The following is a 24499-nucleotide window of genomic DNA, read 5'->3' as shown; positions in this document are numbered from 1 at the left end:
CCATGCCCTGCGCTGTCTGGCGGGCGATGTCGATGAGCTTGATCATCTCGAACTTGGTCTCGATGATGTGCAGGTGGTGGTAGAGGCTGGAGCCCTCGCACCACTGCGTGACGATGGCCAGCTGGGGCTTGGTGGTGTAGCCCATGAACAGCAGGATGTTCACATGACGGGTTTTCCTGATGACGGAGAGCGAGAGAGAGAAAAAAAAATATATACAGACATGTTTATTAGAAAGTCAAAAGTATCACAGTGATATCAGTAAATACGAGTGCCTTACTGGAGTAGTAGGACTGGTTAAGCAGACTTTAAAACTTCTAGCCTTGGAATGCACACTAAACAGGCTGCCTGTAATGCTCGGCTCCTACCTGAGAACGCCCACTTCATTCTTGAAAGCCTGCAGCTGCTGAGGAGTGGGTGCAGTGACGTTCAACCTCTTCACCGCCACATCACCTGTGGGATGGGACTCAAACGCTCATCAGGATGTACGGTACGTCGTTTTCTAACAATCTCCACTCAGGAGGACTACAAACTTCTCATATCAACAATTTACGAGGGCTGGATTAAGCATGGATGAGGACAAAAATCACACACCTCTCCGTGAAAACAAGAAATCATCCCAAAACGTACAAAAATAATTAATTCACTTAAAATGTGCAAAACCAATTCACTGTCTGATTTCTGCATATTACATTACATTAGGCTGACGCATTTTTTAACCAAATCGTATATATTGCATATTTTGGAAAGTACATTATTTTCAATCTTTACTCTTTATTTTACTGATTGCAACCTGCTCATTTCGATAATAAATTATGGGGATGGCTTCAGCAAATGATAGATGCAAAAAAACAAATATTCTCAACATACACAAAAAAAAAACACTCAAAATCTTCATTCAATTTTGAAAGGATTTTCTAGGATATCCATCACGGGCATTTGAGTGGGGCTGATTCGTTTGGCGCATCGTGCCACTTTCCCTTGTAGACTGTTCCAAAGGAGCCCGAGCCTATCCGCTGTCCCAGAGTGATCTGGCCCTCTGGGATCTCCCAGTCGTCGCTCGAGTCCCGCCGGCCCAGGGTTTTCTAGGACACACAGAGAGAGAGAGCAACAAAACCCCATGAAGCTACGGCTGGACACACTGAACAGAGCGGGTGGTCATTACACGTCACGATTACAATTCATGAGCTGAATTTATGAAAAATGTATTATTCAGCAGTATTTGAGAGCAAATGTGAGCCTGAGCAGAGACTCCTGTTGATGGATGATGAGTACCGCTGGGGATTTGTACAACCTTATGTGCATATGGTGGGTGTGTGTGTGTGTGTGTGTGTGTGTGTATATGAGTGAGACCAAAAAGAGGTGGGGGTCACCACCGGCTCACCATTTTATTGCGGTCCTCAGACGAAGACGACGACTTTCGCTCGCGCTGTTGGCATGGCGACTTCTGCGGCACCTTCACATTGGTCAGGGAGCCTGGCAGCGAGGCAGGGGGCGTGGCGGACAGTCCTGTCGTGGAACCTGCGTTGTTAATGGTCATGCGTTTTTGTGTGTGAATATTGGGAGAGATGGAGATTGATGGAGCAGGAGAAAAGAGGAAAACAAACAAACAAAGATGATGCTTGTAGGAAACAACTCTCAAGGCAAAAAGGTCCAAGAGTGAGTACAGAAAGAGAGGGGGGTCAGGGAGAAGAAAAGGTAAAAGGAACTATGTGCTCATAAAGTGTGACATTTCTTGGGGTGGAGGGGTGTCACATCATACAGCACGTGCAGTGTTAAGTGAATCTTGTGGGCAAGGGTTTCTGGGAGGTGTAGTCTTCTTGATTTACAAGGTTCCACTGAGGTGCAGGGGAAATTCACTGTATGGGCTACACTTTTCATCCACTACAATCGGCACTACTAACTACTGTGGAGAAGACAGCACTGACATACTATGCTGATATATATATATATATATATATATAGTGTGTGTGTGTGTGTGTGGTATTGACAAACAGCATGTGAAAAGCTTTCAGAAAGACAGGGTGATGCACTCACAGAGAGACGGGTGCACGGCACAGATCAGACTAGACCAGACCAGACCAGACGGACACAGACACGCACAGACTACCGAACAGACAGAGCAGGAGAGAGTGAGGGAGGGAGGGAACGAGGGAAGAGAGGAAAAGAGAGGGAGGGAGGGAGAGAGAGAAAGAAGGGGACGAACACAACGACACACGAAGGCCTAGCTACCTCGGAACACAGGCTCGGGGTCAAAATCAAAGACAGTGTCATTGGGGTAGGAGTATAGGAGGGGGCTTGAGGTCCGCGTGCGCTGTTTCCTCAAGCAGCGGGCTGGGTGGGTCGGGGGGGCTGCAAAAAGGGGCGAGAAGAGACAGACACAGGGTCACGCCCGCACCCCAGCCCCGCTCCCGAAACCCCTCAGGGGGGTGGGGGAAGAGGGTGGAGGGGTCAGAGGGTAAAAGGTGGGGGGTGGGGGGAGGGGAATTAAGGGATTAAGGGGTGGGGTGGGGGTGGGGGGGTAAGGGGTAAGGTGTGAGTGAAGGAATCATCTGCTGTTTTCTGAGAAGGCTTCATGACATGTTGTTCCTTTTGGAGATGTCCTTTGACTTAATGTAATGAATTACGGTTCATACGACTTCTCATACTCTATACTAATGTAATAATCAGTGGCTCAGAAATCATGTGTTGAGTATCTCTACCTGACAGCAAGAAATAAATATTCCAATTCTGGAAAGATAAATCATCAATCAAATGATTACCATATACTGAATCATCACCTTTATCACTTATTTATGTCATATTCAATATGCGTAAGTCCGTATCAGTTTGGGGTTTTAAAGATTATTATAAAAAGATCAAAATGCTGACAACCATGGGATGTTTTGCAGAACTAAGTCTTGTCTGTTGGTGTTGGGTGTTGTATGGGAGTGTGAGGGTTTGTGGCAGATCAGAGAGGGGGCTGCTTCAGGAGGTCCCCATGGGCCCCCCTCCTCCTCTGTGCTGTGGGCAGGTCTCACAGGCCAAAACACACACACAAACAGCATGGAGACATGGGATGAACGGAAGCCACTGAACGAGTGTGTGCTTGTGTGTGTGTGTGTGTGTGTGTGTGTGTGTGTGGGAGGTGTAGTCTTGATTTACAGGGTTCTGCAGAGGTGCAGGGGAAGTTCACTCTATGGGCTACACTTTTCATCCACTACAATCGGCACAACTAACTACTGTGGAGAAAACATCACTGACATACTATGCTGATATATATAGTGTGTTTGTGTGTATGTGTGTGTGTGTGTTTGTAGTGGTGGACTCTAACCCTGAACGTATTTACATGCCTGTGTGTGTTGACACTGCCAGTTGACCTGTGCAAGTGTGGATAGGTGCCAGTGTGTGTGTGTGTGTGTGTGTGTGTGTGTGTGTGTGTGTGTGACAAGAGGGGAATGCATACCTCCATCAGACCTCTGTAAACCTTGATCACGAATCAAGTCCTGAAACAGACGGGACAGCTACATTAGCATGACTTATTATTATTCAGTGTTTCCCACAGAATAGGATTCAATTTGTGGCGGTAGCAGAGTTGGAGAATGGGGGGTATTAAGATCGTCTTGGTAGTGTATAGGTCTAATTGAGTGCCTGTCACTTTGAGACGTTTGAGGCAACCCTTGCAATTGTAACACAGTTGAAAGGCTGCTGATGTGTGGATGCAATTCATAACGTTTTCTACATAGTTAAAATAAAGGTTCGTACTTCTCCTTGGGACAAGCACTTTTTGAATTTTGTAAAACACTTTTCCATTTACATCGGGATTTTACAAACATTCAGTGTCAGAGTCAATAAAATGAGCTCTTCAACGAAATTGACAAGCAGCTGTAAGTAGGCTAAGCATGCTAAATTCGACATCCAAACAGTATTCTAACGTTAGCTTTGAGATACTGCTAGATTTCATAACTTAACTTAGTTTAGTCTCTTCAATGTAGCCTACTATGTTGTGATAAGACCTTAGCAGAGTTCACTTCAATGCAGCAGTTTTGAACAAATTTGCGCAGCATGGTCACGATGCTAAGCGGATTTAATAGCAATTTAGCCAGACGTCTTCTATGCAATGCTTCTATGTGGCAAACAATCGTGAATATTTTGTTAATGCACATACAGAGGAGTGGCAGCCGGCTACGAGAGAGAGCGGGCGGGCAAGGAAAAAGGCGTATGCGAAAAAAAAAGCAGCTCAATGGCAATGCAAGGATTTGACCTTATATTTAATTTAAATTAAATTAAACATAGAATATTAATCTGTGGCGGCCGATTTTTATTTTGTGGCGCCCGCCACAGATTAGTCAATGTATGGGAAACACTGTTATTCATGTATAAAACTTATTGTACATACTGTTCAATTTATTCAATGTCATTGTAAATCATTTTAATATTATGGCAGAAATGTCTCAGACAGGAATGCAGGAATTTGTCAGACTAAACGTATTTGTAATTGAGATCATTCTGGAAACAAAAATGGTACGTCATCACAATTTTAATGCATTTATGAGAAATACAGCTCCATATATATGTGTGTGTGTGTGTGTGTGTCACTGTTTTGAGGACACTCACGTCAATGTTGACTGGCTCGATGGTGTTGATATGGACGTTGGGGGCGGAGGAGGAGCGGTCCCTCTGACCAAACTGGTTGCGGTGGTCCTCCTCCCCTGGGCGGAAACTCTGCGGGATGGGGATGGACTTGGACGGGGAGACGGTGGCATGGCACAAGGACCTGAGAGAGAGAGAGAGAGAGAGAGAGAGAGAGAGAGAGAGAGAGAGAGAGAGGGGAGAGAGAGAGAGAGAGAGAGGGGGAGACCGTGAGGGAGAGAGAGAGAGGGAGACCGTGAGAGAGAGAGAGAGAGGGAGAGAGAGAGGGAGACCGTGAGAGAGAGAGGGAGAGAGAGAGGGAGGAAGAGAGGGAGAGAGAGAGGGAGAGAGAGCTCAATTGTAGAGAAAGTGGATGGCACACATCAGAGGGGCCTAAATCCCACTAGACACTGCCAGCCCACAGCTCTCATTCTAAGTATCTGCTATTGGCAAGTCTGGACACCTTCAACTGAAAGAAGTGCTTCACCAGGCCAGTAAGTGAAGCTTTGGAGAGCCTTTCAGATGACCACAAAATGTGTGTGTGTGTGTGTGTGTGTGTGTGTGTGTGTGTGTGTGTGTGTGTGTGTTCCCTGTGGCACTGCCCATAATACAGAAATGAACCACAGAAGGAAGACACAGCTGATACACTTCTCATGCAAAATGTCAGTTGCTGTGTTGGGACAGGGGTCTGGTACATTATGAGCATTCAGTGTGCTAGCAATACAACTTGCAGGTGTGAGAATCCCTAGCTTTGGGGTTGGATCTCTGCCTACTATCTATCGAACATTGCTCCCTGGGGAAAAGTGAATGTTTGGATCCTTATACCCCAGAGACAAGAAATACTATATTCTGATTATCTGACAGGGGGCTATTAATTCTAAATATCGGGACACCTATGAAGTAGATCTGGTAAATAAAAAAAAAAAGGTCCATAGCAAGCAGGCTTAGCACCAGTGGAATCAACTGTAACTAGGCTAACTAAAAACGCACCATTATCTGTAAGTAAAGAAAGCAGTGCAATAAACTAAACAAGTTGGCTTGTTTTTGAAGTGAACCACATGCTTCCGAGTGGAAACCGAAGGAAACGGCTGGCAGGGTGTCCCGATATACAGAATTAATGGACTTGGCGGAGGAAACTCCACGATGCAAACGCCTCCGCCTCGTCCATTAATTCCGCATATCGAGACACCTCGGCAACCGTTATCCCTTACACGTCGAACGCAAATCACAGCTCCTGAGCAGGGGTGCCTACAATGCAGGTTTCTCCTTTTTGCTGCGTCGTATGAAGAGGCCCCTCATTAAAGGCAGTCGCCTTTGATCTTCAAAGCAGATGACAAACAACTGGCTCCAGTGACCTAAATACACGCGGGCTGTGTCTCGGCAAATGACTTCAAGCGAGGCTGCCGCAGGAGCGGTGCGGAGTGGCGGCAGTGTTGTCGTCTTAAGGCTACTGCACACCGCCTGCGTGAGCGAGTCAGCTGTGTGGCGCGTCTGTGTTCATTTCGGCTCCCATGTTAACAGGCTAGAGGTTGCACACCGCCTGCGTGACGCCTGCACTGCCTGCACGCTGCCTGCGTGAAAACGAGCGCATGCTAGAAATAGGGCCGACGCCTTTATTTTTCACGCGACACGCAAGCGTGTTGGAAGGGTTTCCCTTCAAAACAGAGAGTGAAGAGATGTTTTAATTAGGCAGAGGGGCCGCCACAGCCTCAGACACGTTTCTGGTGTGCGAAGATATAAAAAACGGCACGCAGCCGCCAAAGAACTGACATGCAACAGAGACGCCACGCATGCAGAGTGAAATAGCCCTTACCCGGTTGAGTCAGAGGGCGGCAGGGACGGACAGACCTCGGACACGGGGGTGGTCCCCTCAGAAGACACCTCCTCCTTAGTGATGGGGTGGTGCTCAAAAAACTTGGAGACCAGCAGCAAGCTGCAAACACACACGTGCACATTTAGTTAAAGACAATAACAGATGCAATGTGTAAAATGTGACTGAAGTCCTGATTTCAGTTCCTTTTTAGAAAAAAGTTGCTTTTGAGTAACTCTGATTAAACAAACTGAGCTTTTTGGAGTGTCTAAACTACATATCCCATGAGCACTTACTCCAGCTGGTCATAGTTGACACACATGAGCGGGACCTCGGTGCTGCAGCGCTGGTGGAACTTATAGCCACATGTTTGACAGCGGAAGCCCTGGAAAAGGAGCTTCCGGCAGAAATCACAGAAGGCCAGTGTGAAGAAAGTCTTCCTCACCTGCCAACCAATCAGAGAAAGCGATGTTAGAGGTGAGTGTGTGTGTTGGGGGGGGTTGAAGGTCAAGAGCCAAATCAAAAGCTTTCTGCTTTTCAGTTAGCTGAATTCTGACTAATCAACTGTTTGTGTCACTAACCCTAGACCTATGTAGCCATCATTATAGCACACTATTGAATTTGTTAAAAGGCACCACCAATTTGCCTTCAGAGACCCTTTCACAACCACCTCTCCACAATGTACTGCAAATACACTCCCTCTCCTCCCACCCCTTACAAATCATGTCCTTGTAGTTACAGCAAAATGCTACGTACTGAACAAAAGCAAACAGAGAGTTGTGTCACAAGGACCAGGGTCAGACGGCCATGTGCCTCAAAGCCCACGTCTGAGATCAAATGATTTCGGCCAATAAAAAACATCTTCTTCTGGGATGAAACTCACAAAGTTATGGGTGGTCAACGGCACGTTCTCCAGGACCTCCACATGAAGCTCCTCGCCTGTCAGCCAGGAGATATCTGTATCCCAGCCAAGCGGCTTCTTCTCTCTATAACAGAAACAGGAAGTGTACAGACTGTCAGTGGCTGATTTGATTTAACTTCTTAAGAACTTCTTATTGTCTACTCAATTAGACTGTGCATATATTCACATAGACCTAACTTGAAAAACATATACTACTCTGTGGTGGATTTCTCATAATAAAAACATTGGTACTAGGTAGATAGATAGATAGATAGATAGATAGATAGATAGATAGATAGATACTTTATTGATCCCCAAGGGGAAATTCAAGAAACTAGCTGCTATTATAAACAAAAGGAACAGTTTGCCCTCAAAAAAAACAAAATAAACAAACAATTTCATTAACTGTTTCCTCCCTCTCTCCATGAAATATTTATCTACTGTTTATCAGTACACAACTCCCCCTGAATCCCTAGTGGAATATGATCCCAGAGGACTTGCTTTATCAAACACATGACTCATGTTGCTGTGTACAGTGCATTGACCTCATGTGTTTACAAAAATGGCTCTAATGGTAAAATATTAGTCTGACACATTAGAAAGATCTTATTTGTTCTCTGTTTTGGTTCTGCAGGATATATGCAGATTAGATATCTTCTGGCAATAGTGAAGAGGTTGGTAGCAACGCACAGAGTAAGAGCAAGCTGAATGAGTTGGCTCCAAATATTACATAAGGGTGGGGGTGTGAAATGCGTGTTAAAATTTGAAACATCACAACACCAAACAAACAGACAGGTAGAATTTAGGAGTGAGGTTTGACAACTACAGGGGCATTAGAGTTAGAGAGAGAGAGCCTGCGTATGTGTGTGTGTGTGTGTCTGTCTCACCCATCCTGTATCCTGTAGACAGCACAGCACTCAGGAATCAGTCCTCTCATCATCAGAGCCTTCTTCAGCGAATCCCTCACCGTCATCCCACAGCGAGCTGGGACCTGAACGGCACACACACGCGCACACACACACACACAGTTAGGCCCACCCTCCACATACACGGCAGCCTCAAAACACCAGCGCCGATCAAGTCCGGCGGAATCGACTCGCCTCATAAACGCACACGAGAAGACTCTCCTCTGTAGCTAAATCTGGATGGCGGCAATTTAATTTCTTGCCTGCGTTCTCTGGCCCGTCCCGTATCTAGGCTTTCCTGTGCTAACCCGACAGTCGCACGCTGCGCGGCTAATCAAAGTAAAGGGGGTCACCTACATTCAGTCATTTCCCAGGGCCTCACACCGCCTCACAATCTGCTGAGGGAAAATTCCTCCCACCCCGCTTGACTGATTGCCTGCCTGCCTGCCACCCTCCCCTGCCTGCAAACCTCCAGCATCTCTGAATCATCATTATCATGTCAAAGGCAGGGCTCTTACTTTGACGAGGTATGGGTGCTGTAAGGGAGATTCTGACAAGGGGAGAGGCACTGGTGCGTACTAAGAGTATACAAAGAGTGCGAGCAAGGGGGATGTTAGCAGTCACACACACACACATGTGCACACAAACACACACACACATACCACTGTCCTCTGTTTGTTGGGCAGAAACACCCGGACGATAGGCTTCTGCGGTGAGCGAGGGTTGCCGCGGGTGGTGTCCGTGGGGGTCTGCAAGACGGCCAGGGTGTTGGGGGCCGGGGTGAAGCCCTGTGCCCCACTCAGCTTGACGTCCAGCAGGGCAGAGGAGGAGCCGACTGGCGTGGGAGAGGAGCAGGAGAACTCGGTGCCGTTCCCAATGGCCTCCAGGAGCTGCTGCTCCCTCTGCTGCAGTGCATCTAACTTACTGGTGTACTCCTCATAGGCCTGAGAGGAGAAAGGAGGAGAGGAGAGGAGAGGAGAGGGAAGAGAAGAGAGGAGGGGAGAGTGAAGAAAAGAATAGAGGAGAGGAAAGAGGAGGGGAGAGTTGAGAAAAGAGGAGAGGAGAGGAGAAAGGAGGGGAGAATTGAGAAGACGAGAAAGGAGGGAAGAGTTGAGAAGAGGAGAGAGGAGGGGAGAGTTCAGAAGAGGAGAGAGGAGGGGAGGGGAAAGAATAGAGGAGAGGAGAGGAAAGAGGAGGGGAGAGTTGAGAAAAGAGGAGAGGAGAGGAGAAAGGAGGGGAGAGTTGAGAACAGGAGAGAGGAAGGGAGGAGAGGATAGGAGGGGATGAGGAGAGAGTGGAGGAGAGGAAAGGAGGAGAGAAGAGTGTAGAAGAGAGGAGAGGAACAGAGGTGAGAGAAGAAAAGATAGAGAAGGGAAGGAGAAGACAGGATGAGGAGAGCGTGAAGGAGAAGAGACGGGGTGGAGAAGAGACGGGGTGGAGGAGAGAGGGGGGAGGAGGGGAGAGGAGAGGAGGATGACGAGGGGAAATTAGAGGAAAAGAGGACATGGGAAGAGGAAGGAAAGAATGGGTGGAAAGAACACAAGAAGGGAAGAGTAAAATGGAGAAAAGAGGAGAGGAGGATGATGACAATGAGTGAGAAGGAAAGATGAGGGAGGGAAGAGAAAGAAAAGGATGGGGAATACAAGCCAGAAGGAGTGAAATGAATGAGAAGACCAGAAGAGAAGAGATGAGTAGTGAGCAGCAGTAGAAAGAGTAAAAGAACAGAAGGTTAGAGAGGAGAGGAGTTAAAGATGAGACAAAATAACACAACAGAACACAACAATGTATCTGTCTACACAGAGCACAAACACTGGCCCAACTACAACACCATGTTCAGCTCTTCATTTAGGGTAACTGGCATAATATGACCATAGTAAGTGTGCTGTGCTCAGAGAAACAACTGTACATGTATAATGCTTCAATGCTCTATTAAGGACTTGAAAGAGCCTGAAGTATAACTTTTTCTTCCACTGTACAATAATTTGGTTTCTTTTCACTTTTTTGATGACCATTTCCATATCCAAACAAATATTTCATGATGTGGTCACGACAGAGGGTGTCTTGTCATCAAAACAGTGGAAATCACAAATGCATTTCAAAAGTACAGTGACTGTACAGCACAGGAAATTCATGGTACAAATCTACCTACATGCGATATCACAAGTTATCTTTAGGCCTTTATTGAAATACAGTTTGTAGAGAAGAAAAAGAACAGTTTTGTCATCTCACCTCCAAATATATGGACGGAGGGTTGTGCTCTCCCCCAAACTTGTCCAGAAGTGCTTCTAAGTGCTCCTGTGTCAACTTAATCATCTGCTTAATGTTCCATATCTACAGTGGAGACAAAGAGGGGCAATGGTTTACAGATGTCAACACATTCACTCTCCATCCATTGCATGTTATATGGTGCTTCTGCATAAGATTAACCACCACCTGAGCTTCAAACACCACACAAATGTATAAGAGTGTTCGATATGCAATAATTTGCTGCACATGTTAGCTGTTCACACTGAGTGCATCGCCTAGTGCTCTCAGGCTAGGCCCGAGGCAGAGAAGAAGACAAATGCTACGGCGCTACGAGTTCTGAGGTGTGAACATTTTCACGGCCGTCATGAAAGTGAGAGCTCAGTGCAGGGGGTTTCCCCAGGGGGACAGAGCACGGAGTGAACACTCACAAAGGTTTCCGCACACGGCCTCACCAAACCTCAAACCCATCCCAAACCTATATGCACAGACAGTCCACGTGATTTCTACCACAGATGTGGCAATCTAATTCAAAAACATGTACAAACACAGCCAAAAGAAAAAATTCTAATTTGTTACGGTAATGACAGCTGAAAATAGTGAGAGTTTAAGTCATTGCTTCATTTTCATCCAGAAATCAGTGCAGTGTTAAGTAATTTGTCATGCTTTCTCATGAAACACAACCAACACACGCACACACTGCTCATCTCACACACTCCCTGAAACTGAGCAAGAGACCAGGGAAGACACCGTCCATGTGACTTACATGTGACACATTTTTAAATGTCAGGTGAGATTTATGTTCACTGACTTCTTCTGCTCCATGCAAAAAACAAACAAACAAAAAAATTCTGATCAAGAACCGGTCTGATTTGATCTAATCTCACATTCCAACAGCTGTGCAGTCAAGTTTGTGCTTGGTTTAGTAAACACTGCAGACAAGCTGAATCCTGTGCAAGTGTTTTAAAGTTGTTGTGTTATTGCTATTGTCAATTAAATCTGGCACTTCTTAATGGATTGGAAAACAGTACATTTTAAGCCTTATGGTCTTCAAGAGCTTCATCCACAGCATTATTGAGGGCTGGATGAACCTCTTGGGCAACTGACAGTTAGCAGTTTTAATTTGCTACAAAGTGTTACATCTGTTAACTCACTTGTGAGGCAATAGTCTCCATGTTCCTTAAATGGACATGAAAACAGCTGATTTACCCGAATGAGGGAAGCTATGCAATCCTTGTGCCAGGCATGAACACCCCCCCTTTAAGTTTGGCTGTCAATCATCGTTGCCTCAAAATGCTTCACAAATGACAACCAAATCCCATCAACTGGCACCAACTGTGTGCTCTGGTTACACCCTTTAATTGATCCACTTAAATAGGTAGCTGCTGAGGGTGTAAACTTAACTGTTACAAAATCTGCAGCTGGGTATGAGGGGGAAAGTTACTGTAATCCTAAAAGAAAGAACCTCATGAAATCTTACTGACTTAAGACAGGTTTGACAGTAATCAAGACAGGCAAAAAGCTAAGCAACTTTAAGCCTAAATGCTCCACCTATACCATTTACCAAGTCATTACCTTTGCAGTGATGACAGATACTACTGATCATTTCATTAGCCTTCACACCAAAAGGAACAGCCTTGTCAAATGTCAAAGTGTACAGCTGGTTCAAACCTGGACCTATGCGACGACATGGGTAATGTCAATAACATAGACGTCAAAAGAACGTAGCACATTATTCTGGCAAAGACATCTGATAGACTGAGTGGGTAAACTGAAGAAATAAACTTGGCGTGCGTGCATACAATGTTACATTGGAAGAATATAATCCTCTCCACTCATGTCTGCTGTACAGGCCATCTACACTACACCAAAACACAGTAATAATTTTCAATTATTCCTCACGAACCATCCTATCAATAATTCAGAAAAGAAAATAAATAATGTAGGTTCAAATCAACCAATACATGGCGGGGAGTTTGCACTACTTGTTCAACGCCAACGTTACATGTTACGGTCCTTGAGGTTCGGAATGAAATGCATCAAAACTGGGGCAGACGAAAAAGTCGGTGTGGTCGCTATATTAATGGCGTATTTAATGTGTTAACACTGCATACAACGAATAGGCGTTAGCTTTTTAACATCAGATGTATTGCCAGATAGCTAACTGTGGCTAACAATCTCCCTGCTATGCTAGTGAACTAGCCAGCCTAGTCTGTTGGCTACAGCTGCAGTGGGCTCAGGAAAAATAAAGCGAAAAGCGAATGAAATATAGGCAGGCCTGATAATAAACACTGCTCAGCGAACTGCACTGCATATGCGAAATAATGGCTTGTGTCGTCATTGGGAAAGCCATTTTCAGAAAATATGTTTGCATGTTAACCAACGCGCAATATCAAAGATAACCGTATACATTTTGTGCATCATCTTGCCCCCTGCAATGCATCCCCACGATCCATAATACAGCCGGTGTTTCCTGAAGATCTACATCCAGCAACCTCCGCTCGGCACCCGACTCCCTTGCCCCTCGCTACCCTGTCACCCACCGCATACCTCCTCGGGAATGTCTTGCTGACATTCGGGAATCCCCCCGGAGCAAGTGGTGTCGAGCCCAGCGCCCAGTTCGTCCAGTCCCCGCTCCCGCTCCGGATCACGGTCCATGGTGTCTCCGTTGAAGACGGGCGGTGGGGACTCGGCGCTGCTCAACGCCGCCATTTTAAACTGCGAGAAGCTGAGTGGAAAATAATAGGGGAAAGAAACAGAGCGTGAGACAGGAGGGGGAGACAGAGAGGTTCAAGAAACGTAAGCCGAGAGGGGTAAATGGGGATAGTGGAAAGCATACATCCAGAAACTAGTCGCACTATGCTGTATTTGCACTTCAGGGTCGGTGCAACAAATACTTGACAATGAATTGTATTCTACGATGCTTATGCATACCCTTCATTGTTTTCAATAAATAATCAAATAGGCTACTACTTCTACAAAATGCAATTAATCAGTCCTTACAATAGGCTACACAAAGTCCACAATGGTTACACTACTAATTCTATTTTCCCTCTGTTTCCATCTTCTTCTATGTTTTCCCCATTGGCTGTGAGATAGCCTGAGTGCTTCACATATAGGCAATCATTTACTAGGCTATAAGAACAAATAGCCTAGCCTACATTAATTCAAATTCTCTGCCGTTGTTGGTTGGCATTGATGGAGATGATTAATAACAGGAGTCTCGGCGTTATCCTGGTGTCTAAACAACACAATCTCAAACTTTAACTGTGGCTTGTAGATTTCCACAGGGTGATCTCACCAATGAACATTCAAGAACTGGATATTAATCTTACTTGGGCATATAGGCCCTACCTTGATGTATAGTGGCAAAACTGGTCTAGACCAGCAGCACAGCAGTAGGCCATATTGTAAAAGAAAGGACAGAGGGCTTCTATTAAGGTGCCCTGAGTAGGCGGTTCTCCTAAAGATGTTCTATTAGACAAGTGCTATTTCAGGAAAAAGTCCTTTTATATGGCTCTAGGCATTTCTTAGTAAAAGTTGGGAACAGGACTTTTTATCATATTTAACATGTGCTGAATCAAACTAGCCCTGTTCCCAAGCAGAATTTTAAGTTTTTGACCATCTAATTATCATCAACAAAATGGCTGCCAAAACAGCGATTTTGGGCACTTTCTTCGGATGGGCATCATTATACCATGTAAATAAATTAATATTGTTCACATCTGTGCATCTCAGAAATCTCCTGTGGGCAATAAATAAAAAGTAAAGGCTATGAAAAATATAAAAATGCAAAAAAAAAACTAGTATTATGCTAATTAGCCTTATGACCTCATGAACCATACTCTTGACTATGTTTACAGTCCTCTTTGGCAAAGAGTCTGGCCTGGCTTCACTGGTAAACATCTTCTTTGTGGTGGGTGGACACATGTTTGGAGTTTAAAATCATTGGAGTTCCTTAACTAATCACAAACAACTGTTAGCTAACAAGCTAGCATCATATCCTTAATTCCAAATGGGAAAGATGGCCAGCAGTCACATGTTTCATTTGATTAGATTATCTTAGATTAGATTCACCTTCATTGTCATTGTGCAGAGTACTGACAATAAGTGTATGTGCAGTATTAACAGTATAAATACCAGTAGAATATCGCTATGCTTAAGTGTAATTACAGTATGTACATTTAAAAATATAAATAGAATACTATGGGTGGGATAGGGGCAAAATGTTCGCCTCCTTGTTGTCCCTGTGAAGGTTGCCATCGACATGGACACCTCAATAGGCACAGGCAAGGATTGGCGTTGATGGAGGGGTATGAGGAACCAGTGATGTGTTGAGCAGTTTTCACCATCCTCTGCCGTGCTTTCCGGTCGGAGGCAGAGCAGTTGCCAAACCATACTGTGACACAGTTGGTGAGGATTCTCTCAATGGTGCAGCGGTAGAGGTTTAGAAGTTCACCAGGATCTGAGGAGAGAGGTTGTGTTCTTTAGTCTCCAGGAAGAAAAGATGCTGGTGAGCCTTCTTGATCAAGGTAGAGGTGTTGAGGGTCCAAGAGAGGTCCACGGAGATGTGGACACCCAGAAACATGAACTGGTGACATGCTCCACCTCAGTCCTGTCGATGAGGATGGGGCTTTGTGAGCTAGCTTTTGACTTCCTGAAGTCCACAATGAGGTCTTTGGTCCTCTTGGTGTTGAGAGCCAGGTTGTTGTCGGTGCTCCGTGATGTTAGGTGCTGGACCTCCTCCCTGCAGGCTGTCTCATTATTGTTGCTGATGAGAGCAATCACAGTAGTGTTGTCTGCAAACTTGACAATGGTGTTAGAGCCATATACAGGTATGCAGTTGCAGGTGAAGAGGGAGTAAAGGAGGGCTCAGCACATGCCGGTGTTCAGGGTGAGGGTTGAATGGGTGAGGTTATCTAATCTAACAGCCTGCAGTCTGTTGGTTAGGAAGTCCAGAATCTAGTTTCAGAGGGAGGTACTGATGCCCAGTTCACTGAGTTTGGTGATCAGTTTGGAGGGGATAATGGTGCTGAACTGAAGTCAATGAACAGCATTCTCACATCCGTAGGTGTTGCTATTGTCAAGGAGGGTGAATTGACGTAAAGATGGCATCCTCTGTGCTCCTGTTCTGGCAAATTCTCCTGAAGCACTCTATACTGCAAACAAAATCTACCTCTGGGTACAAATAAAGTAACTTGAACTTGCACTAGTTATAAAGTTATTCATCTAGCTATTAATTCACAGGACATTCAATCATTTTACTAACACAAAGGTTATGAAGAAATATGGGTAACACTTTATGGTAAAGGTACATGAATTATCATGAATTCATGCATTAATTAATTCATGATTTATGCATTACTTCATTCCTTTATATCCTATGAATCATCAGGAATTGACATGAATTCATACTCTCATTCATGATGACCTGAAACACATCAACTAAAGCATTAGGTCAATATATCAGTATATCATTATAATTTATGATTTCTTAAGCATGATCATCATGATTACATGAATTTTAGGTTAATTGGCCATGCATTCATCATGTCTGTGGCCCCTCAACTAAAGTAGTGAATAATGGCATGTGTTTAGAGAACTCAAAAGTTATGTTCAAATCAGAATTTGAGCAGTGATGACCTAGCCTAGAAATCTAGACGCACCCTAGCGGCGGCAAATTATAGGATGGCCCGCCAGGCTAGTGACATTTTTGGGAGAAAAATAAATAGTCATGATCATGCTTAATACATCATAATAATGATGTGCCCACCGTACCTAATACTTTAGTAATGTGTTCATATATGAGGTCACAAATGACAAACTATGAACTCAGTAAATTCCTGATGATTAATTAGATATTAATGAATGAAGTAATACATAAATCATGAATTAATTCATGCATGAATTCATGATAATTCATGTACCCTTACCGTAAAGTGTTACCGAAATGGGTAAAGGCCTATGTAACTTACTCCGAGACTACATACATTACCAACCTAATTCACTTCAGTTATGTAAAATGTAATGTTTTATGGCCAAGTATACTTGAGTATACAAGGAATTTGGTCTCTGCATGTATCCCATCCGTGAATTAGTGAACACACAGGTCACACATTGAAGCACACATTAACCTGGAGCAGTGAGCTGCCTTGCTAGAGTGATGCTCGGGGAGCAGTGAGGGGTTAGGTGTCTTGCTCAGGGGCACTTTTTTTCCTACTGGTCGGGGATCGAACCGGCAACCCTTTGGTTTCAAGCCCGAAGCCCTAACCAGTAGGCTACAATTTTAAACTTTACATTTCATCACTGGCCTACTGGTTAGCGCTTCGGACTTGTAACCGGAGGGTTGCCGGTACGAACCCCGACCAGTAGGCGCGGCTAAAGTGCCCTTGAGCAAGGCACCTAAACCCTCACTGCTCCCCGAGCGCCGCTGTTGTTGCAGGCAGCTCACTGCGTCGGGATTAGTGTGTGCTTCACCTCACTGTGTGCTGAGTGTGTTTCACTAATTCACGGATTGGGATAAATGCAGAGACCAAATTTCCCTCATGGGATCAAAAGAGTATATACTTATACTTACTTACTTATCTTTCTTGACCCTCAAAAAACATAAGTCTCATTTGTCAAATACTGTGTGCCTGCTCAATTATAAAATTTTAACAATTATATTTTTCAAAGTTTTTTTTCAGGTAATTAACATACATGTAGGTATGGTAGGTATAATACTAGATTTTTTTTTTTTTTTTTTTTTTCACAGCCCGTATCCTTGACCTGGGCCAAGGGAGATTTCTGTGAACAATATGAATTAATTTACATAGTATAATGACATCCTCCCAAAGAAAGTGCCCAAAATCGACATTTTGGCAACCGTTTTGAAATGCTAATTAGATGGTCATAAACTCAAAATTCAGCTTGGAAACAGGGCTAGTTGGATTCAGCACACCTTAATTATGTTAAAATGTCCTTTTCCCAACTTTTGCTAAAAAATGCCTCTAGGAAGCACATATCTCAAAAATATCTCCTGTCTATATGGCAGCTATTACACATCTGCTCTGCAGGTGCTATTCAGCCCCTGAAAAAAATAAATAACTGGACAAACTGATAAGGCTCTGTCCTGATCTGCTCTGTGGAATCTGCAGATGAGTGAGAGAATGGTGGCAAAATGGTAGTCTTGCTCTCTCCAAGTGCTGCTGTTCACTGGGTATTTGATCACTATCACTGGTAAGTTGTTGGTTGACTAGGACAATGACTAAAACTCACATGATTAGTGGTGTTCCAGTAATTTGTTGTTTCACTTTGTCTTTTAATCATTCTGTTTTTTTATTATTACTTTTTAAACATTTTAAAACTATTGCCCTTTTATGCTTTTATGTACTATTATCTTATGTGTTTTATTTTTTATTCTTTACTTTAAACTATTCTTTGACGATTGGCCTTCTATGCTTAGCCTACTGTTTGCTTTTGTTTATGTAAAGCACATTGAATGACCTCTGTGTATTAAATGTGCTATAAACTTTACTTGACTCCAGGACACTCTTTCTCCTTGCTGCCTGCATGACAATTGTTTAATACATCTCAGCAACTTCTTCTGTATATCAGATTAAGGACCAATAACCTCCTAGGTCTTTTTTTTTGTTGTTGTTGCACTAGGCCAACCCACTCCAGTATTATTATAATGGATCATACTACCTGTTTAGAACTCTTTCTCCATATTCAAAAACCATTCAGTGTCCTGCACCAGTTTTTGTTGTTGTTGTTGTTGTTGCCAGTTTGAGATTTCACATGTCTGTCATTGTGTTCCCTCATCAGGTGCCTTGAAGAGTGAGTGAGTGAGTGAGTGAATGGGCCAGGACTAGCCTAGAAATCTAGACGCACCCTAGCAGCAGCAAATTACATTTGCTTCCAGGGCTAGTCTAGCAACTCTCCGTTGGCTGATGAGCTCGAAAAATTAAACTTCTATCAGGCCAATCAAATCGTGTATAGAGTCGTTAGGCAGGCTTAACATAATGATTGATGGCAGAGTTGCAACGGTTTGGCTTGAATTCCCTGCTACTTGAAAACAAAGGAGATGGATGTTGCTGTTGGCCAACAGTGTGACACGAGTTAAGCTTGTTTTAAGTTTGCAAAAGTTTGAACTAGCCGACTAGCTCCGCTGGTGGGGAGACGCATGGGACTCAGCGCTGTCCTATTGCGTGCAGAGGGAATTTGAAAGACCACCGATTATCCCGCCCCTCGGATTGAGCACTGCGAACGGTGAATGCCCAGACCCTACATTTTAATGTGGGTCTGGCTCGTCAGGCTAGGCCAGGACCAGATTAGGCCCAATTTCCAAGGCAATTCACTCTGGGACAAAATCAGACCCACACCACCTCTTATGCATTGTAGACATGGGTCCTACCTCCGAGAGTAACTTAAGACATTGCTGCTGACAACACACATGTATTCAACACATTTTTTTCTGCCTTTGAACAGTTAGTAGTAGTTAATAGTTCAAGAACAATTAATGTGGCTAAATGTCATTTGTCAAATATCAAAACATTTGTAAGGTTACAGTCTCAAAAGGGCCCTGTGCTGATCATAATGGTCAATATGAATATCAGTGGTGGAGGAAGTACTGAACCTCAGTACTTAAGTAAAAGTACAAATACACAGAGAAATATTTACTTTAGTAAAAGTAAAAGTACCACAATGACAACCCTACTTAAGTAAAAGTAAAAAGTACCTGCTTTTAAATGTACTTTAAGTATTAAAAGTAAAAGTATTTGCATAATGATTTATTCTCTTAATATCTATATTCTAAAAGGAAAAATCAGTATGGGCTGTGGCATTTTAATTAAGTTAGTTTTAGGTTATACTCGACTAGATAGTTTTAAGTTAATGCAATTGTCCTTACCATCTGTGGCCCAGTTTACATTCTGACCTACAATTCTAGAGACTGTAATTCTGGTTATCTACTAGGGTGATCTGCTGAGTATATCATTCAGCAAAACACGAGAGCCTGAAGTTTAACGGGGTAGACAAGGGAAACGTCGGGTAGATCGTAATGCCAATTATGCTGATTGAACAGAAAAAAGTTGCTGAGAAAGGTGTCTTTATGATTAAGTTCAGTTTCACTTGCGCAGACGCATAGACATTGAATGAGCGCTCACGTACCCCCCAATTGTAGGCTATGCATGGGCATAGCCTGTAACTTCGCTGATCCGCGGATAGCAATCTCATCGGAGAGGAGGCCCTAACGCTGCAGATAACAGACAGAGAAAGGCACAGAACACAGTTGCATGTACAGTGTAGCCATGGGTCTGGTGAATATAGCCTACCGAATGCAGATGGCTACAAGCTCACGCTTTGCCTGGTCTAGACTAGAAGCTTATGTTTCTAAGAATGCACGTAGCGCTCCAGAATCTTTGGTAGCAACCCCCGGTAAAACAAACGTGTTTGTCAGAAAAAAAAACTGATCATAAAATGTATCATAAAAGGAACGATGGTGTTGTAGAAATGTAGCGGAGTAATACAGATAATTGCTGTAAAATGTAACGAAGTAAAAGTCAAAAGTATGCACTATAAATTTTACTTAAGTAAAGTACAAATACGTGGAAAATTTACTTATACAAATACACAGAGAAATATTTACTTTAGTAAAAGTAAAAGTACCACAATGACAACCCTACTTAAGTAAAAGTAAAAAGTACCTGCTTTTAAATGTACTTTAAGTATTAAAAGTAAAAGTATTTGCATAATGATTTATTCTCTTAATATCTATATTCTAAAAGGAAAAATCAGTATGGGCTGTGGCATTTTAATTAAGTTAGTTTTAGGTTATACTCGACTAGATAGTTTTAAGTTAATGCAATTGTCCTTACCATCTGTGGCCCAGTTTACATTCTGACCTACAATTCTAGAGACTGTAATTCTGGTTATCTACTAGGGTGATCTGCTGAGTATATCATTCAGCAAAACACGAGAGCCTGAAGTTTAACGGGGTAGACAAGGGAAACGTCGGGTAGATCGTAATGCCAATTATGCTGATTGAACAGAAAAGTTGCTGAGAAAGGTGTCTTTATGATTAAGTTCAGTTTCACTTGCGCAGACGCATAGACATTGAATGAGCGCTCACGTACCCCCCAATTGTAGGCTATGCATGGGCATAGCCTGTAACTTCGCTGATCCGCGGATAGCAATCTCATCGGAGAGGAGGCCCTAACGCTGCAGATAACAGACAGAGAAAGGCACAGAACACAGTTGCATGTACAGTGTAGCCATGGGTCTGGTGAATATAGCCTACCGAATGCAGATGGCTACAAGCTCACGCTTTGCCTGGTCTAGACTAGAAGCTTATGTTTCTAAGAATGCACGTAGCGCTCCAGAATCTTTGGTAGCAACCCCCCGGTAAAACAAACGTGTTTGTCAGAGAAAAAAAAAACTGATCATAAAATGTATCATAAAAAGGAACGATGGTGTTGTAGAAATGTAGCGGAGTAATACAGATAATTGCTGTAAAATGTAACGAAGTAAAAGTCAAAAGTATGCACTATAAATTTTACTTAAGTAAAGTACAAATACGTGGAAAATTTACTTAAGTACAGTAACGAAGTATTTGTACTTCGTTACATTCCACCACTGATGAATATTCAATGTCAACATCCCTTCAGGTCTATACCACAAACAGGCAACCAGTTACAGTCTTCTGTAAGTATGGGATTTATCAGGTGCTAAATCCAAATCCATAAAACCCAGGGAAAACAGGGGGAACACTGAGGACAGTCCAACAGTGGGTAAATAGCCTCGGCGCTACAGTATTATGAATCTCACCATGGATTAACTTCAACTGTTTATAAAGGAATATCTGTTAAAGCATGAAACACAATGTTACGCAATCAGCGAAGCTCCTTAAAAGTTTCTGTCTGAAAGGTTCCCAGCTGGAGGAGGCAGGGTCCTTGTAGAATGTTTCACTGAGAACGCAGCTCCATGGTGTAGCCTAAGTACAGAAATCATGGGGTATGACAAAAAGGCAATAGCACTGGAATAACAGAAATTAATTTTCAAGTAATTCAAAACGTGCATTGATCACATTCTCAAAGGCCTTTTAGGCAAAACAGGTAAATTAATTATTACTTATTACACGGCTCTTCAGAGTGCTGCAGAAAGTTCATTCACATGAATGGGCCTTTCCAACGTTCGGGCCTATGTTAAATCTATAAATCACCGGCAAAGTATATAATCACCGCTGTAAATGGCAACGGGTTGATTAACGTCTTTCATATCCCTCCGCAAGAATTCCGTTCGCTTATTGCAATGGAATTTCATTGAAAGGGAAATAAGCTAGTAAGACGTTGCCACGCAACACCTGAAACTGTCAAGTTCAGATAGTGTGGCGAACTATTTATTTTGTCAGCGGAAGACACGAAACGGTAGCAAAATCATTTTTAAAGATTCATTGTGTTAGGTTTCTTTCTCGTTTCGGCAAGTAGCCGTGTTATAAGCGGGATAATGTATTGTCCGCCGGTAATTATCAGAAAATATAATTACCGGCGCTGCGTGGCGGGGTTCTGTTCTCCCTGTCGGGACTTATTTTCTGATATTTACCGGCGGACAATACATTATCCCTTACTTATTCCACTGCTTGGTTGAATTTCCCACTGTCCTACGTAATTTAGAACGACCATTAACCGTATGTTATTTGCACACCTATGAAGTAGATCCATTTTTTTGGCCGTATCACACTTGTATATTAATTCGCCGAACTTGTTGTGAAGTTTAAATGAACCGTCACGTTGCATTCGAGCTGTAAAATGCAAATGTTCAGAACATAGTAACATTGTAGCATATGACGGAGGTGGCTTTTAGCTATGGATGACAGCAGGCTAGGTAAAATAGCGATGTTTCAAAACTAAAGTTCAAAGCATCAGAATCTTGGGAAACGCCCGCTTGACAACGGGAGAGATAGTCTAATTACCTTTCATTTGAGACCAGGATTATGCTTCTACACAAAGGGGTTCATGTGCAGTAAGCATTTGATTGTCAGTATGCATTTTGGATAACAAAATGTCCTACTGTATGGGGAGTATCCATAGCCATTTTACAAAATGCACGGGCATACCTTGGCAAATAATAGTCTAAAGCACTCATATTTTCATTTTATATTGATCAACTTTTGCACACAGCTTCACAAGACCTGGTGCTAGGGCTCAGTTGTGTTTCTAAGGGATATCAAGTGACCTAGAGGGCTGAAATGTTGTCAGTTCAGAGATGCTTGTAATCCGGCAGAAAGAAAAAACTATATTCTAGCCTCTGTAGCTCTTTGTCAGTACATCACACATCTTCACTGCTTCCTACGAAAGCTACAGGTTCTCAGCTTTCTATAGAGGTCCAGCACTTGATGGTTGACCCCAAAAGAGGTGGGAACAATGCCCTTGTAAATAGGCACAGTGCAATTTCAGGCAAAAACTTGAAATTTTTACTGAGAACTGTCTTCTGTGAACAGACCACCGTGTCGTTCATGCACTTTACCTCTGTGTCTGTATCCCATACATTTAAATGTTAAAGGACTATATGACTAACTAGAAAAGCAATTTCACGGAATTACCAGTGCATGAAAATGCTAAATTTTTTAAGTATGCTAAAATATCATAGTTAAAACAGATAATGCAGAGATGGTTACTAAGTAGGCCTAAGTAACGTGACGGTTCATTTAAACTTCACAGCGTGTTCGGCGAATTAATATACAACTGTGATACGGCCAAAAAAATGGATCTACTTCATAGGTGTGCAAATAACATGCGGTTAATGGTCGTTCTAAATTACGTAGGACAATGGGAAATTCAACCAAGCAGTGGAATAAGGTGTTGATAGAATAGACATGGTGGTTGCATAGTTGAATGAAAGTTGATAGTTTAAAAATTGAATGTAGATAGTTTAAAAGTTGTTGATAGACACAGTTTAATGCATGTTGATAGGCAGATAATTTAATGGATGTTGATACACCTAGTTTAATGAATCTTAATAAGCGCCAGTCACAAAAAAAGCAAACAGCAGTTATGAAATGACAAAAAAAGAATGAAAATCTCAATATTACAGTATTTACTGAAAGGTGCATAATTTGAGGTGGTTGCCATCCAGTGACGTCATAATATGCAAATTAGATGAGCAAATTTAGCCTACTCCCTTCATAAACTTTTGATCATACGCAATGATTTTCACATTTACAGTAGGACTTTATCTCTGACCACTTTCAAGCCATGGCCTTTCGAAATTGATGTCAAAAAAGTTCGAAAGTTGATGTCAGAATTCAGTGTTGTTTTTTTAGATAGATGTTAGTAGATGAGAGAGAATGGAGAGAGACAGAGAGTTTATTTTAGCATGGGTTTCCTCCATAAAAGAGACCCGCATGTAACTTCACAGCATGCGGTTTAAATCCTTAAATTCATAGACGTATCTTGACTTTTTTGCAAAAAAATGTCACTTTTAACAGCCACCAGTCTTTGAGAAGACGTAAAACATGTTTGAATGGCTATACATTTAAAACAATTTATTTGCTAGAAATGATGCCACATGTCTACATTCAATGCTATTTAAGCCACTTCGAAAGTTTGTTTAGATCCAGTGATTCTGCCGTCATGGAAATGGAACGTCACACTTCAGTACTCTATAGACCTCTGAAGTTCACCTACAAAAAAGCCATAAGGAGATTTGGTATCTTGAGATTTTTCCTATGGGAAAATAACATGGTGATTTTGAATTATCGTACCTGTTAAACTCTCGCGGGGATGAAGAAGTCGGGATTATTTTACCACTACATCCCTGGTTAGCTTCAATTAACACCCGGATCTCCTTATATGGGCTAAGATGGCAGCTTTGGGTACTTTTTGTAGGCTAACTTCAGAGGTCTATGAGGAAAAATAAGCTTGTTTTTTGTTATCTCAAAAAGTATAAAAATCAATACATTGCTCAAGTGTCCTTTTCAAAATTTACGTTACAAAGTTTGAACAAAGTTTATATGTTAAATGGTTGAAGCTGAATTAGATGCAGAATTTTGGT

The 24499-nt window shown here is 42.9% G+C and overlaps 1 protein-coding gene across 2 annotated transcripts in view; it reads right to left on the bottom strand.

The window, feature by feature from the left end:
- braf (B-Raf proto-oncogene, serine/threonine kinase) overlaps positions 1 to 13540 on the bottom strand; it is a 17747-nt gene extending 4207 nt beyond the window's left edge. Inside the window, exons 1-15 of one of the 2 annotated variants that reach the window (XM_048268889.1) lie at positions 13472 to 13540; positions 13019 to 13196; positions 10454 to 10555; positions 8887 to 9168; positions 8207 to 8310; positions 7302 to 7404; positions 6715 to 6863; positions 6422 to 6541; positions 4594 to 4753; positions 3443 to 3482; positions 2230 to 2349; positions 1382 to 1518; positions 965 to 1082; positions 366 to 450; positions 1 to 176 (exon numbers count right to left, since the gene is read on the bottom strand). The exon at positions 1 to 176 is cut by the window's left edge and continues 1 nt beyond it. In XM_048268889.1, the coding sequence (XP_048124846.1) occupies positions 1 to 176; positions 366 to 450; positions 965 to 1082; positions 1382 to 1518; positions 2230 to 2349; positions 3443 to 3482; positions 4594 to 4753; positions 6422 to 6541; positions 6715 to 6863; positions 7302 to 7404; positions 8207 to 8310; positions 8887 to 9168; positions 10454 to 10555; positions 13019 to 13180 (1858 nt within the window). In that variant the 5' untranslated portion in view covers positions 13181 to 13196; positions 13472 to 13540. The remainder of the gene's footprint in view (positions 177 to 365; positions 451 to 964; positions 1083 to 1381; positions 1519 to 2229; positions 2350 to 3442; positions 3483 to 4593; positions 4754 to 6421; positions 6542 to 6714; positions 6864 to 7301; positions 7405 to 8206; positions 8311 to 8886; positions 9169 to 10453; positions 10556 to 13018; positions 13197 to 13471) is intronic. The other variant, XM_048268888.1, reaches the window with a different exon arrangement.
- Positions 13541 to 24499: the final 10959 nt, after the last annotated feature.

The sequence above is a fragment of the Alosa alosa genome, chromosome 17 (genome assembly GCF_017589495.1).
Source record: "Alosa alosa isolate M-15738 ecotype Scorff River chromosome 17, AALO_Geno_1.1, whole genome shotgun sequence".
In the NCBI taxonomy this organism is placed as follows: domain Eukaryota; kingdom Metazoa; phylum Chordata; class Actinopteri; order Clupeiformes; family Clupeidae; genus Alosa; species Alosa alosa.
The sequence above is the reverse complement of the archived record's forward strand: the minus strand, read 5'-3'. Positions and strand labels throughout refer to the sequence as shown.